Source organism: Paramormyrops kingsleyae, chromosome 10, assembly GCF_048594095.1.
Source record: "Paramormyrops kingsleyae isolate MSU_618 chromosome 10, PKINGS_0.4, whole genome shotgun sequence".
Lineage (NCBI taxonomy): Eukaryota > Metazoa > Chordata > Actinopteri > Osteoglossiformes > Mormyridae > Paramormyrops > Paramormyrops kingsleyae.
Window position 1 is genome coordinate 23,290,680 of NC_132806.1, and position 15,591 is coordinate 23,306,270.

Genomic DNA, 15,591 nt, shown 5'->3' on the forward strand with positions numbered 1-15,591 from the left:
TTAAAACTGCTTTGTGGCTGGCAAAGTCCCTTTTAGCCATTGATTTTGTTTGTGGGTAAAGTCAGCACTAACTCCACTTCCTTGATGCCTCTATAGCATTTAATGAGTGTCCCAGCATGCATCACAGACTTCAGAGCTGCTTGGGGTAACACTTTACTGCATCACTCTGTTGCTTGCCCATCTGGAATTACAGCAGAGTTAACGTTTAACACATTAGGCTGAGATGGCTGACATTTGGCAACATCTGCGGAGAAAATGGGAATGTTCCTTAAAACCGCAAGGGAGACAACTATGGGTCACAATGACAAGGCAAAGGTCACTACGTTAAAAAAGTAAAGGGTCCTTAGGAATCCAGGCCCAGCAACAGCATCCATGCCTTGTGGAACTGAAGCTACCTAAGGGAGCAGTATCCATAGGTAATGCGTAACTGTAGGATCCGCAGTGCTCCGATAATTTTTTGGAAGTCACCTCCTACGTTATTCCTATCGCTAGTAATATGGTAGCTGTCTAATCACTAATCACATACTGTACACTGTGCAACGATACACCTACATAACCACATAATGTACAAACATAACTACTGAGGCATTTACTAAGAATAATTTCTTTGTGTTAAAAAAAACATCCATCCATCCATCCATTTTCTCCCGCTTATCCGAGGTCGGGTCACAGGGGCAGCAGTCTCAGCAGGGAAACCCAGACTTAAAAAAAACAATGTGAGAAAAATGACCTAAGATCATTTAAGCAAGGATTAAAGTAAAATTGTATGTATACATACTTATATATATATATATATAAACTACTTATATATTTTGAAACTGAAACAGTAACTGTGTTAGGCTACATCCAAAGATTTTTTTTCATATTGAATACAAAAATGCTGTCATCATTCATTTTCCCCTAGGAGGTGGGTCTTGCGCTTAATTGGCCAATCATGGTTCATGGTCTCCTAGCCAGTTGGCAAAATAATTGCCTTAGTTCTGTGCCTGTTCCAGTATGCCGCCTTTTTATTCTGCCACAGTTCCTTTTGTGCTCCATCCAAGAAAAATCACATAGATGCCCGGCTTGGCATCATTGCCATGGTCCCCATCATCGTTTACGTGGAGACTGTCATGCGACAGCGTAAAGTGAACTATTTTCATGCATCGTGCTGCTACGTTTAAAATGCACTGCCTTAATTGCAAAAGCTCACGCACAAGCAGTAAGGTGATACTTCAGTTTGTATTAATGCCTCATGATTGCTAATATAATAACAGCCCGGAATCAGGTCCATGTATTTGAAGTGATTCTGGGAGTCTCGCAGGAATAGGTCTCCATCTCAGAGCTCAGTCCCCCAATACATGTAACACATATATACAGTATATACATGGAAACAAATCACCTATTCTTATGTTTGTTAGAAGGAAAAGGTATTTAAATAAGTTAAAAAGTGAGCTGAATATTAATGTGAGTTGAATATAATGAAACATACCAAAGACTTTTTTACAATTAGCCTCTTTATGGTAATAATGTCTAACCTGTATCTTCACAAATCCATTAGTTGTCAAAGCAGCTATATACTTAAAGCCCTGGTCCAATTCAGAAGCTGAAAACACCCATAATATTGAACCTCCGTTGGCCTGGCAGTTTTTTGACAGTTTCACCAGTTTTGACCATAAAGAGAACCTCCCATGACTGCCGCCGCCCCCCCCCCCCCGCCCAGCCACCATGTGGGAGGCTTCTCCAGGCCGAGGTCCTTTCCCTGGCATTAGCTGCAGAGTATCAGCGCTCACTCTGCTTTTACATGCCGCACTGTTGCTAATATTTCCATGAAACCCAGGACGCGGACGGCTCTCACTAGAATCTGTATTCCCCAGAAGAATCCCCCCCCCCTTTTCAGACTGGTGTCAGATGGTCAAGGCACTCGAAACACATCCATTACGCGACATAACACAAATAGAGGTGCAACAATTAATTGACTTAGCTGACTAAAATTGATGACCAAATTAGTTGCCAGCTAATTTAATAGTCAATTAATTGATGACATCATCAAGTGTGTTTCTCAAAATTTTTTGATATTACCGCCCACTAGAGAGAAGTTAATCAAGGCAAGATATGGCAGCTTCAAAAGTGTGGGAGCATTTCACACTAAAATCCAAAAAAAAAAGTCGGCAGTTGCACAATTTGTAAAGCTGACCTTAGCTGACATGGGAGCACATCATCAATGCTTGAGCTTCTGAAGAGGAAGCACGTCAGTTCATTGGATTAAGAGGACTCATCTCGGTAAATCAGTTATGCTAGCTAGCAAGATGGCTAATGTTAATATTAAAAGCTCTTCTACTTCATGTTATGAACTGTAACATTTTCCATTTTGAAATGTTGAATTGTTAATTGAGTTAGATAATGCCAACCTTACACCTAACGACTTTTCAAGCGATTTCACTGTTGCAGAAAAATACCCATTGTCGGAAAAAATCATGAGAGTTTTGCTGGAGTTGAAGTGCACCCCCATCATCTCAATTGTTAGGTGTATGGTGGTCAAATCAGCTGTCTTAAGGCAGTCTTTCTAGCGTCTTGATGTTTCGATAAAATCAAACGTGTTTAACATTATCGTACGTTTTAAGTCTTGGGTCATGCAAATAATGACATGGACATTGTCAACGAGACATCCAACCTCTCCCGGACGTTCTAGGAGTCTCTCACGCATGGATAGCCGTTATACTGATGTCATGTATACAGTATCTAGCTAATACAAAGTGAAAGTGGTAAGTGTATGTGTATGAGTGTTTCAGTGGTGTGGACCAGTTCAGCATGTGTTCGTGCAAGTGTTTCAGTAACTTTGCCCTACACAGCCTCTCACGCTGACTTTACTCGATTCCAATACAGAACTACAATTGTATAAATTAGTTGCAATAGAGTGTAGACAGACAGCAGAATGCACAAGGCACAGAATGCACATTCTATCCTTACTGTTAAAATTTAGATGGATGGTTTGGTTTACTTGATTTGGGGAAAACTGATGTGGTTTTGGTATATTTAATTGCTACTACATTGCTTATCCTTTGTTTTAAATTTTAACAGGACAAATGGATATTGGATGTTTTATTTATCTTTTGTATTAACAGGAACATTCAGTATAAGTAAGTAAGTATTCAGCTTTATTATCTTGATTGTTAGCAAATGCATGATACAACCTCAAGCCAAGTTGTGGTTGAAACCAAATAAGAGTCGTTTAGTAATTGGGTGATTCATCCAACTAATGGATTATTCGTTTCAATTATCAATAGATTATGCGACTATCAAAATAGTCATTTGTTGCAGCCCTAAACACAAACACACTGCTACAGTATATAGTCCCTAATATGATCTACGAGGCTCACAGCGTGTCTATAATCCAAATATTTTAATAAGCACTGGCGTCAAATGGTGTATGATGTAGACGATAAGAGCAAGAAGAGGCTGTTTTGATGAACAACAATATGGCAGTTATTTTTTCCGCCTAAATCATGCTTAATTTCAAGAGGGGCAGAAAAAAAGAAACGTCCATTTTTCTTCAAAATTCTTTTCTGATAATGTAAGTGCAAAATGTAAAACATCCCAACATATGCATTGGTACAGTTACAGGTATGTGTACGAAACATTGATGAGTTTTGTCACTTTTTTCATTATAGTATACATAACCTCTGGGTAAGCCGAAAGCAGCTTCATTGCTGAATAATTTATATTCCAGACGGGTTTCACTCGAACCGTAAGGCAGCAGGACATCCTTAGGAGTTTTACCTTTATCCATCATCAAAATGTCACTCACAGCCTCCGAAAGATGTACTTTTGCCCTAAAGCTAAGACGTGTCAGGATATGGTTTGGGCAGTATTTCGGAATTGCCTTCCTCTCCGTTAAATCGCATCCTAGAGACCCTACGGAACACGCTACCTATAAAAGTTAGACTTTTCTGCTTTATTCCGTTGTATTATTCATGTTGTTTTCTATTGTTTGGTTTCTACCTCCCTTGCTCCGCTTCTGAAATACACCTCTTTTGTTCTTGGCTGTTGCTCAGAAGACAAATTATTTGACTGAGTAAAATGGTGAAATAAAACGTGGGGAAGTTTGGAGTTGTCTGATAACAGTTTTTTTTTTGTTTTGTTTTGTTTTTTGCGTTTGGACACTGAAAGGTGTATTCCTGTACCGGTCGGTGATATAAGCACAGAGAAGGGAGAGCGGCTTGACAGGACTTTGTTGTATATGCTGGCTGAATCTTTCTTACAGTATATCTGATTTGTGCAAGGTTACCAAGGAATACTGACGTGCGCAGAATGGGGAAATACCTAAGAGACGATGAAAGATGCACATTTAATCTGCAAACTAAAGGAAAGTGTTCAGTTTTCATTTAAGCATAAAATTAAGAATTCCTGTGAAACCAGACCAAATAATTAGGGCAATTACTTTTATTTCCAGAAGCAAAGGTTTTGCATGATCCAGTTTCTGTAATTAGCTTGAAAACACCGTTAAATCATAGCAGGCTTCTTTCAGACATAAGAAAGACTTACAGTCCAGTCCCAAAACAATGACTCATCAATGTCATGACAACTCGCCCTAGTCAAGCACATCTGGCAGGTAATGGTTCATCCTTAATAAACCATCAGCACATGACGAAATGCATTCATCGGTCCATGAATTTTCCCATAAGTGCCTATCCAGAACAGGGACACGGCAAGGCTGGAGCCAATTCCAGGAAGCACTGGGAATGAGGCAGGAGACATCCCGAATGAGATGCTGGTCCATCGTAATTTAGAGACATTAATTCACCTAACATCGTGTTTTTTTTTTTTTTGTATTACAAGAGAAAACCAGACTACCCTGAGGAAAACCTCACAGACCCACACAGTACCTCTCCATATGGAAAAAAATATATATTTATTAAACATATATGTTAAATATATATCTACAATATATTTTACATGTATTCAAATATTTTTAAAATTGGTTATACATATATTTACATATATGACACATATAGGTACTTATTTGTCTTCCATATGTGGTGTCAACATTAAAAACAAATGTCTGTCCTGTGATTGGCTGGCATCACATCCAGGGTGTTCTGTGAATGTCCCCAGTGCATCAGAGGACCCTCTGCTGGACAAGCAGTTATGGAAAATGGATGGTAGGATCTCAGATTTTGGTGAATCATATCACATCATGCTCCAACCGCCGAACTGCATAGAGTGATAGCTACAAGACCTGTGAGATGTAATTACTAATATCGATATTATTCAAATGCAACTGTCGCATTGCAAGGACCGTGATAGTCATGGCAGTTGGAACCATCAATAATTTTCTCTAAACATTCGCACGACTCACAGCAACACCGCCAACCTATTTCACATACTCTATTGGCAGATAATAACATATGCAAGTTCTGTTTGGTTATAGTTTATTTAAGGTAAATTTTCAGCTCCTCTTTTGTTTTATAAATATCACAGTTTTTAATCTCAAAATTTTAAAATATTTTGATTTTTTCCCAATATCATACACTTTAATGAACACTGGGTATTTTAAAAATATGAAGCCACACACCTGATATACCTCATCTGATCTAAAGAATGGGCTCAGTATATACAAAATATTCAGTACAAGGTTATGTACTCATATGCGAATAGTTAAATAGAAACTGAAATAACGTTATATAATATAGTAATACTGTATAACCAACACAGAAAAACATGGTACAAACTGAAACTCTGGGGCCTAACTCCAAAAAACAATTCCAATGAACAAGATATGACAGCTTTAATATGTATATATTAATAACAAACAATATGATTATACAATTATAATGTCTGTTATTAATTTATATTAATAACAGGGTTAAGGAATTTTAGGACATTAAGGTATGTCATAATGACATGCTTCTTATGAATGTTCTAAGAATGCATAATGAATGTGTTATGAAGGTGCACTGAAAGTTCTATGAATGCATCATGAATGCATTATGAAGGTGCACTGAATGTTCTATGGATGCATTATGAAGGTGCAGTTAATGTAAAGCATTACCGCATGCTCTCTCTGTATTGTTTGGGTGTCCCCCCACACTATAAAGACACACAGGTTAATTGGTGTCTCTAAATTGGCCACAGAGTGTGTGCATATGCCCTGGAATGGAAGAGCATCCCAGCCTGGTTCCCCACGCTGCCTGGGATCGGCTCCAGGTGACCGTGACAAGGATAAGCAGTTAGAAGTTGAACCGATGACCACTCATTCTCGCTACTCTTCCTAGGCTCATAAATAATGAATACAGGCACAAAATCTAGCCCTATCTGTCATCGCTTATCTGTCAGTCTTCAACCGAAACGAGGGTCATCTTCATTCCATTAATAGACAGACAGAGAGCAAACAAGGAAGACATATCACAAGTTAATCAAAAGTGACAACTGTTGTTTTTCCAATGTTCATTTTCTTCTGTTTCATTGTCTGTTGCAGAGACACAAAGAATGTTTTGTTGGGGGCAAAAATATTACAATTTTCTTCTCAATGAATACTATGGATAAACCATCACTGGTTTAATAGCAACAGGGAGATTTTCAAAGTGTTGATACTGTAACTTACCACATGAAGCTGACAGGCAGAAATTTTAACTCAGATTAATTGTCTTTGAGTTAGAGCAACAAACAAAAGCTGAAAATAAATGTGCATCAATTAGAAAGAGTAGATTTATTTATTCAGGGCTTGCAGAATTTCTAAATCTTTGGTATATCTTGGCAGACACTCTTCCGATTTTGGTAGCTCAAAATGAATTCTGACTAGCCCAAAAAATGTAGATATAATTTTATGCCTTTTTGTGCTACATGATTTATGAGCGGTAAGCTGATGACATAGAATTGTTTGGTTTAAAAAAATATGATATGGAAATAGTTGCTAAAGGCCATTTTTATCCATTCACATTAGGCAAACCAGTCACTGTACATTATGAGCACTAAACGAGGGAGACCAGGATGGGAGGGACATGTGACCATTTAGGGTGTTTAAACATACAGCTGAATGAGTTCTGAACAATTTGGAACAATTTGACAGAGGTCAGACGCCCAAATTGGATAGAGGTGTAGAAGTTGAGGTGAAAGATGAAAAAGGCATGAGCCAGCAGCTTAGGTGACAGAGTCCAGAGCTGAATTGTTGTATTAAGGTGTATGTGAACATGCCACATATTAATAAGGCCAGAATATATGTGTTTGTTAATTAGAATTTAGTGATCAGTGTCAACACACGTACCACACAGTGCGCAATAATGAAATGTGTCCTCTGTATTTGACCCATATGTGACGTTCATGACATAGCAGGGGGCAGCTAATTCAGCGCCCGGGGGCGGTACCTTGCTCAGGGGACCTCAGTGGTGCCTTGCTGGTCGGGGACTTGAACCTGCAATCTTTCAATTATAAGTGTGCTTCCCTAACCATCAAGCCACCACAGCCCACTGTAATCATGCAAGACTGGGGACACAAAATGTAAACACCAAGCTCATACTATTAAAAGGCCCATAAAACCATACTTTTACCTTTGTGAATAGTACATCAGCAACTTTCACTTAAAGGAAGAAAAAATTTGAAACACTAAAATCTGCAGGAGACATAATATTATCTCATTGGATAACATATACTAAAAACTATATAGAAGAATGAAAATACTTTAAATTCAATGCATATTCCCTTATTTGTCTGTCAAATGAGCACTACCAACAGGAATACCCTTTGCTTACTTCAAAATGTATTGAATCCATAACATCTGTGGCTTTACTTTTAGACATTCATTAAGCATTGTAGCTGATTCTGCGTTTTGACATTCATTCCAGTATATTCCGAGCCCCGCAGTGTAACGAGCAAAAGAGAATGTTTCAATCTTTCTCAGGACACACTGGCAGTGGAACAGTTCGTGCTTCCATGATGAACAGGTCCCCAAATCATAATGTCCCAATCTGGTTAATTATCTACCTTATGCTTTCAAAATTTGAAAAATTATATAGACAGACAACAGGAAGTCTCAGAAATTTAGTGCCCTTTTTTTGCTGCGTTTTTTGCTGCACATTGCCCAAGTTCCACGACAGAATTCTGGGCACAATTACTTGTTGATTTACTTTCAGCTTTTGCCCAAGACGGTGGGAGAGAGATATAGTCACATTTCCGTAATGTTAAAGCTGTAACCAAATAACATTCCCTTGTTGTATCCAGAAAGGCTGGAACACTACTGTCCTCTACTAAAACATTTCATAGCTTATCTTCAAATCCCTTCATGACTTGCCAACATAACTTAATTTACCGTGCACTCTACTGACTATGGCTGACAGTCCTCACACTCTTCACACGCCTATTTTAAATGATTTATTCAGTGGTTATTGCTTTTTATATATCTTATTGTAGTTGCCTTGGGTGTTTTGAAGCACACTGCTGGTAGTTTTATTTCTAAGTGTATTTAATATAGACAGGATGTATATATTAACACAACAGTTAGTTCCAACCAAGAAATATGACTGGACAAGAGGCGTTCTATGAGTGCTGTTATCAGGATATAATCACACTCAGACATTTCATAGCAGCTGTATTACTCTGCTTCAAAGGTGTACCTATAAACGTTAAGTATGCCTATTTTCCCTCAACACAGAGCCTTTTGAGAATCTAAGTATATTTAATATACTGTATGTGTATTTAACAGCATTAAGTTGTTTATGAAGGGCTTGCACTACCTGCTTTTTTTCACCTTTATACACGCAAGTTATGCCATGCATAACCACGATGGTTACAGATAATTCACCATCCACCTCTTAACCTTCTGTCCTCTTAAGGGCGGTGAGTACCAATAATTATGTAACTGTTTAATATATTGAATATAAAATGTAATTCACATGTGTACACTGTAACAAAATTCTGTAAGACAACAGTGAAATTGTTACAGTAACGCACTGTTTACCATTAAAATGCTACAATACTATAGAAAGAAATGCATTCTGGGCAGTATTTATGGGCAGCTTGCAGTTTCCCATAAAATACTGCAATGTACTGTGAATGGCGTTGCAGTTCTTTTAGAATCATCTGCAGAGGGGCCTCGCAAGTACAGAAGTGAAGGGAAGCCACGCTGAACACAAAGTGCTGAAGGCAACTGGACTTTATTTCCGAGGATTGTCCATCTGAATGCTGTACTTCAGCAGCAAATGATAAGGTAAATCATGAAATACGTTTTACCTGTCTGGCAATGTTTGTTTACTGTCTACCTTTAAACAAACTCTGACTGATCAGTAACACATAGCTTGCAGCTCTCTCATGCGGCGGCCTTAACTTGCCATGCTGGGACTGGTCAGTACAGCAGTCACATGAACTATTTTAATGTTAATTTGTAGGTAAGGCTGATTTCTGAACAGTACAAAGAAGTCAGTCATATTGGTGTCTTATTGGTGTTTGATCGGTTGATTTGTGGCTACAAGCATTATTGTGCTTTGGGAGTTTTTCCTCTGTTTTCTGTGCATTTTCACCTAAATCGGAAACATAGTTGCCGCTTACATTAAAAAACTAACTGTAGTAGAGTTAAAGCAAACTTCTAAATGTAAGTTTGGAAAATATTGAAAGTGACACCAAAGGTACAACTGGCAGGTTTTCCAACAAGCAAGCATTGCTGAAACTCGCTACAACTTACAGTACAGTTTGTTTGACGCTAAAGTTATATTAATGTTAGTGTTAGTAGCGTTAACGGCTGATGTTAGCTCACAGACAGCTGGGTAATGACACAATAAGGCTGCTTGAACTGCTCAGGTCTTTCCTTTCACGTTCGGAGTGAATGTCTACATCGGTGCTAATCAAACTAACATTAATGTACAATCATGGATGAGAAATTTGTCATCTTCAGTTAGTGTTGAGGAAGCTACTCACAAAAATAATCCATTACAAACAGGTGGAAAGTTCAGGTCCAGGAAGTAAAAATCCAGACCAAGGTTTTGTGTCAACTAACCAGTTGAGTATAAAGAGTCACAGGGTAATCAAACAGTTGGGTGAAACAAAACCTTGGTCTGCATCTACAACTTTCCACCTCTGTCTTTAATGAAATACTTTTGTGAGTAACTTCCCTAACACTTTATAGTTAGTGTTTTAATCAGCCTTTGTGAGAGGGCTTGCTGCTCTGTTTTCAGTGTTCTACATCTTTAACCTACAGTACCAACAGGAGACTGACTGTACACTTCATTCAAAGGTAAGACATGTGTTGCTCAATTGTCCTTCTCTCCCTCTCGCTCTCCCTCTGTCTTCAAATTCACCATGTGCAATTTAGAATAATACAAGAATGATATGGGATTATATATTTAATAATTCCTCATCATGAATGCATGAATTTATTTTGGATTTTATTTTATGGAAGAAAATGTTATTGGAGAAATGTTTCATCATGAAAAAACAAGCTGACAAACTAGCAATAGAATAGAAAAAAGATCCTATTCTCCATAAATATACTTATACAAATGTTGGCTAGATAAGATCCAGCAGGGTCTGAAAATGTGAATGTTACCAAGATATTGAGAGGAACAGAAATGGTAAAAAGTGAATACCTTTCCAGTTTGATTTTCTGGTCATTAACATTAAAAGAAATATATTCTTTGCTAATGTCTACCTCTAATACTGTTGTCATTGTAAGATGAAATTATATTCATGAATTCATGTTTTAGCCAGTTTGATTTTAAATGTTTTGCATTTTGCAAAATGACAAAGTAGCCCCATGGATAAAAGGCAATTATAGCTTTAGTTACACATAAAAAAGAAGTTTATCGAAGATGAATACACTTTTTTTAACTCCGGAAAGTGCACTTTCATGTTACTGTTATTCGTGCAATTTTAAACTATGATCCGCATTTTATATTTTCAGATTTTTTGGAACTAAATCCAAGTTTTATTTAGTTTTTGACCAAATAGTTGAAAGACTTGCCATCTGCTACAAAAGTCATAGAAATGATGATTATGTCACAATAATGTCTGGGTGGAAAGCTGCCTTTGTTCTTCCAGAGCAAACATTAAAGCAACCACATAGTATACAACACAGAACTTTTATCAATTATAAATAACATGATTTCCCAAAACTCCACTATTTTATAAAACTTCCAGCACACCACAAAACTTCACATTTGCAACTTTCTTTTCGTATGACTCGTTGCAGTATGTCTTATAACAATTGTGCAAATTCTTTTTGTGCCACAAGTGGGAATACCTTAACAGCAATTTATGGGTTTTTTGAAACTGTCCATTTGCAGAGCTAAGACAGTCCTTAGAGTGGAGTTGTTAAAGAAACAGCTACAGTCTTAACATGTACATAATGAAGAGAATAACGAGCTTGCAAAAGGATCTATATTCTAAAACAATTCCAGCCTTCAGGTTCTACAGATACCCCTTTATTTTCATTACTTTCACAGACAAGATTAGTTTCAGGATTTCCTTTTGCTATCCAAATACTGTACAAACGACTAAAAATTACTACTTTTGTAGTGCCCTTTTTGTACTGCAAAACTCTCCCATACCAATAATAAAAATGACGACAACAACAACAACAATAATAATAATAATAATAATAATAATAATAATAATGATAAAACAAGAGATTATGAATATACTATACTAGTAGAACTGTTTTTTTCTTTGTCCAAACCGATTGTTTTACATTGCACCCACAAGCTGTTCTTTGATCCTAATTAACAATATGGGATTTGCATATATGACATTTTGGATAATTACTGCATGGCCAGATGAACAGTTGACTGCTGTGGCTGTCACAGAGGCTAGTGATCAGAATTAATTTCTGTACCCGGTTTGATCTGTACGATAACTTAGGATGTCACCCTTTCCATTATTTCAGGGAAAAAAAAGACAATTTACATATTCAACAATATTGTTACAATATGTGCAGTTTCGAATATCATGCTGTGTTTTGAAAGATAGTTCAATGGAAACCATTTAAACAGAGACTTAACGCGCTTCAACAACGATCAACAAATGCAGTATTCTCCTTTCATTCAAAGTGAATACTGGGAACATTGGTATTCACTGTAGTAGGCCCAATACCTTAAGCAGCTCATTTTTACATTCCTGTATTAGACACCAGTGGGGGCAGGTGCATAAAAAAATGTAGGAGGTAAGAAGATACATTATACAACATAACAGCAGTGATTTTTTGCAAAGAAGAGAGACATGTGTTTTTAAATTGCAATAATATTTTAGCAATGACTTGTTTCAAAGTTACTTGTTTTAGTTTAATCCCAAAAACTACTTCCTCTACGTTTATGGACCAACAACTGTGGCAGACACCGTTCTTTCGACTACCATTATGCTAATAGGATTCAAGCGCTTTTTAGTTAGACTACTACCATGGTTGCATGATGACTCTTTATAAAATAACAACCTTATAAGGTTTCAAGAACGTGACAGTGATTAACAGGCGACCAGAGCAGCACAGGTTCTTCCCGAGCCCGGAAGCACGTGCTCGTTAATTAACTGCAGACATCCTATAGGCAGCATTAGCGAAGGCTATAGACCCACCGTCAATGGGCATGCCAGGCTCTAGTGCACTTCTGAAATGTGACACCATCAAGGCCCGACAAACATGCAACAAAATGTCAGAGCAGAGACGTGGACCAAATACAAATAAATTTGTAAGCCCAGCAACAATGCAAATCTTTTCTGTACACCTCCCTGGAAGACCTGCGTATCTGACAAGCTACCGTATCCATTAGGGCTATTAGAGAGTACACAGCAAGACATTGTGATTTGGGATATGTGTGAGAGTATCCATAAATAAGGAACTGCGTACATATGTCTAAAGAAATGCCAGGAATTATGGTTTAATTCCTAAACACTGTGATTTGAGATGTGCTAACCTCTCGTTCTTTGATCGCAGATCAACTTTGTTTGATCTAAGATCTGAGAATGACACCGTATTCAAATTTAACAAAAGCAATCTCTCATAAACACAAATCAGAACTGTCCTTAATAATGCTTCTGTCCTCATCAAAACCTTTGCATTGTTGACTTAAATGGCACTGTGCTTTGGCTAAAGAAAACAATCCAAGGACTTTTTACAAATATATTTAAATACGACGATTATCACGTCAAGAAAGGCCAAATAAAACGTGTTTACAGGAGTACACATTCACCAAATTCAGAAAATCTAACCTGGATACAGGTGTAGACTAATTAAGAAATAGGTGGATTTTTTTTTTTTCAGGTATACCTTCAATTAATCCTACTGAAAAATTAAGTTTAGAAAATCAGGAGGCCTACAACTCACCATAGCCTCTTGAAATGATCCACTGTTTGACAATACAAAACACCTAATTCATCCTGTTACATTCATCAGCACTTTCATCGTCCGTTACTCTCTAGTGCTCGGAGCACCAGCAGCTTCTTTAAGTTGCAACCGCAGGTAATACGTAAGAAAATAACCTCGCATATTTTGTAGATGCAGAGCACGTCGTGGTTGTACTGCGGGACGGTTTTTTTTAACTTTGTTTTCGTTTCAGTAAACCCTGCCAAAACGCATGCAGCTAACAGCTGTTAGGCTACCGAACAAGTACAGTGCCAGCATCTTACCTTACAGTCCTCCGTACGTGATTTGACTGAATAATCCTCTGATAAATACTTGAGAAAGAAGAGGTCAAACTCTTCATATTTTTCCTGAGCGTGTTGGTCCAGCCTCATGTACGCCTGGATGCAGGTGCTGCAGACATCCATGTCGTCCCCAGTGCTTTTACCCAAATCCCATATCAGGTTCTGGAGACTGCAATTCAAACTGTCTGGGCTTTCCATCCCCAAAAGTAGGTCGGAGATCGTGTAGGAATCACAAAAGGAAAGGCTGAAATTCCTAAAATAAGCCAGGAGTAACAGTGACGATAAAGAGGATGCGCTGGGAAATGAAGATCCGCTGTCTTCTGCTTTCTGTAAATGTAGTATCGTGCAGGCTGACTCCAAATTTTGATGAGTTTGAGCATCAGTGCATTGAGAACTTGGAGCAGCAGGTTTGGTCGAATTGCTTAAAAAAATGTCACACTTGCCTACTAGGTGGTCCCCGTCTGTTGCATTGCTCTGGGCTTGGCGATCGCCTGTATCCCTGGACCTCAGCTTAACCCCAGCACACAACCAGAGGTGATCAGACAGGAGGACAGTGAAAAATAAAAGAGATGCCAAAGACATTCGCCATTTCTGTGCCCTTTCGGAATCGGCGCAGGGTTTGTCGTTTTGCTCGGGTGCACAACTAATTTTCAGCAGGGCATCATCTTGTCTTCGATACATCCAAACACCTTTGATCATATTTTAGGGGAGACAAAAGCGATCCCCGGTTTGTTTTCTCCTCGCCAATTTCCCCCCCAAAAAACAATGTCACCTACCTTCTTTGCAGCATTGTGATGGGCAGCATTTCCCTCTGTGCTGAAATAAAATATCAATCCACTTCGCCCACCACTGCCTTCTATTTTTCAGGACAATCCATCGCTAAGAAAAAAAAATCCCGAAAAAAAATCTTTCCTATACATCCATTATTACAGCAGGTTGGAAATGGCACTCCGCACCGCCGAAGCCTCATGAGCAGCCTTACATTAACGCAGAACGAGTTTTAAAATTGTCATCTCTGACCACGGTTTTGTTCCCTATAATTTTTTCTTCCGTTTCTGGTTCAAAATGCTGTACTTGCTCCTCATCGTCCTGACTTTCTCCCCTTTTCCGCTACCCCTTTCAGTCTGTCGCCATCTTCGGCTTTGCAGAGAAACACCTTGAGAAATTGATTACATTGGAAGAGCGGACAGGCGAAGGATGGGGGAGGACGCGCGCTCTCGCCTCGCCTCCCTCCTCGAGCCCGGTGCCCCCTATTTCCCTTACCCATTCACGCTGCATTCATTCATTCCCCATCTACCCTTTCATTCATCATTTTGCCGGGTGCACCCCTGTTTGTTTGGAGACTTTGGAAACGACAGATGTCTCCTGATGCAGATCAGAACTGAATCGTTTCTTCTGCAATGTTCAGCTTGTCCAAAAGGGTTCAGCATCGCTGCCTTTTTTTTTAACCGGCATCACCTCGTAGATGGTATACAGACAAAAAAAAATGACGTTATTTATGGTATACAAATTGTTAGCGATCCATGTGCGTGTCCCCTTAATACCTAGGCGCCCAGGCGGTGGCTATATTGTAAGAACAAGTTATTCATTGTTTTAGTAATCATGATTTTGACTCACTAAGTAGTATGACGTTCTAAACTGGAAAACTTAAGTCGAATAGACAGGCTATATATACTGTGTCAGAGTAATGCACCATGACTATTGAACATACAACACAAAAATGGACATGGATAGAAAATATCAAGAATACATGGAGTGTGGGTATAAAATATTATGACGCATGCTAGGATAAGTGATATTACGTGCACCCATATGATAATATATACACACATAGTATGGGTGTACATGATAATAAATATCTTAAAGTCATTTGCAGTTGCTATATTTCACGTTGGGGTTAGGGTTTCATTTGGTCTGGACTGTGTTTCTAGCTGCACTTGGCCAGAAATCGTTAAATTGGCTTCTTGAGTTGGATCTGTCCTCGTATTATCACAC

General features: G+C 38.4%; 1 protein-coding gene across 1 annotated transcript in view; it reads right to left on the bottom strand.

Moving 5' to 3' along the window:
* The window catches only part of LOC111859802 (NALCN channel auxiliary factor 2), a 63,273-nt gene extending 48,291 nt beyond the window's left edge, over positions 1–14,982 (bottom strand). The window contains exon 1 of the mRNA XM_023842808.2: positions 13,579–14,982. Within this exon, the coding sequence (XP_023698576.1) occupies positions 13,579–14,295 (717 nt within the window). The 5' untranslated portion in view covers positions 14,296–14,982. The remainder of the gene's footprint in view (positions 1–13,578) is intronic.
* Between the last annotated feature and the right edge of the window lie 609 nt (positions 14,983–15,591).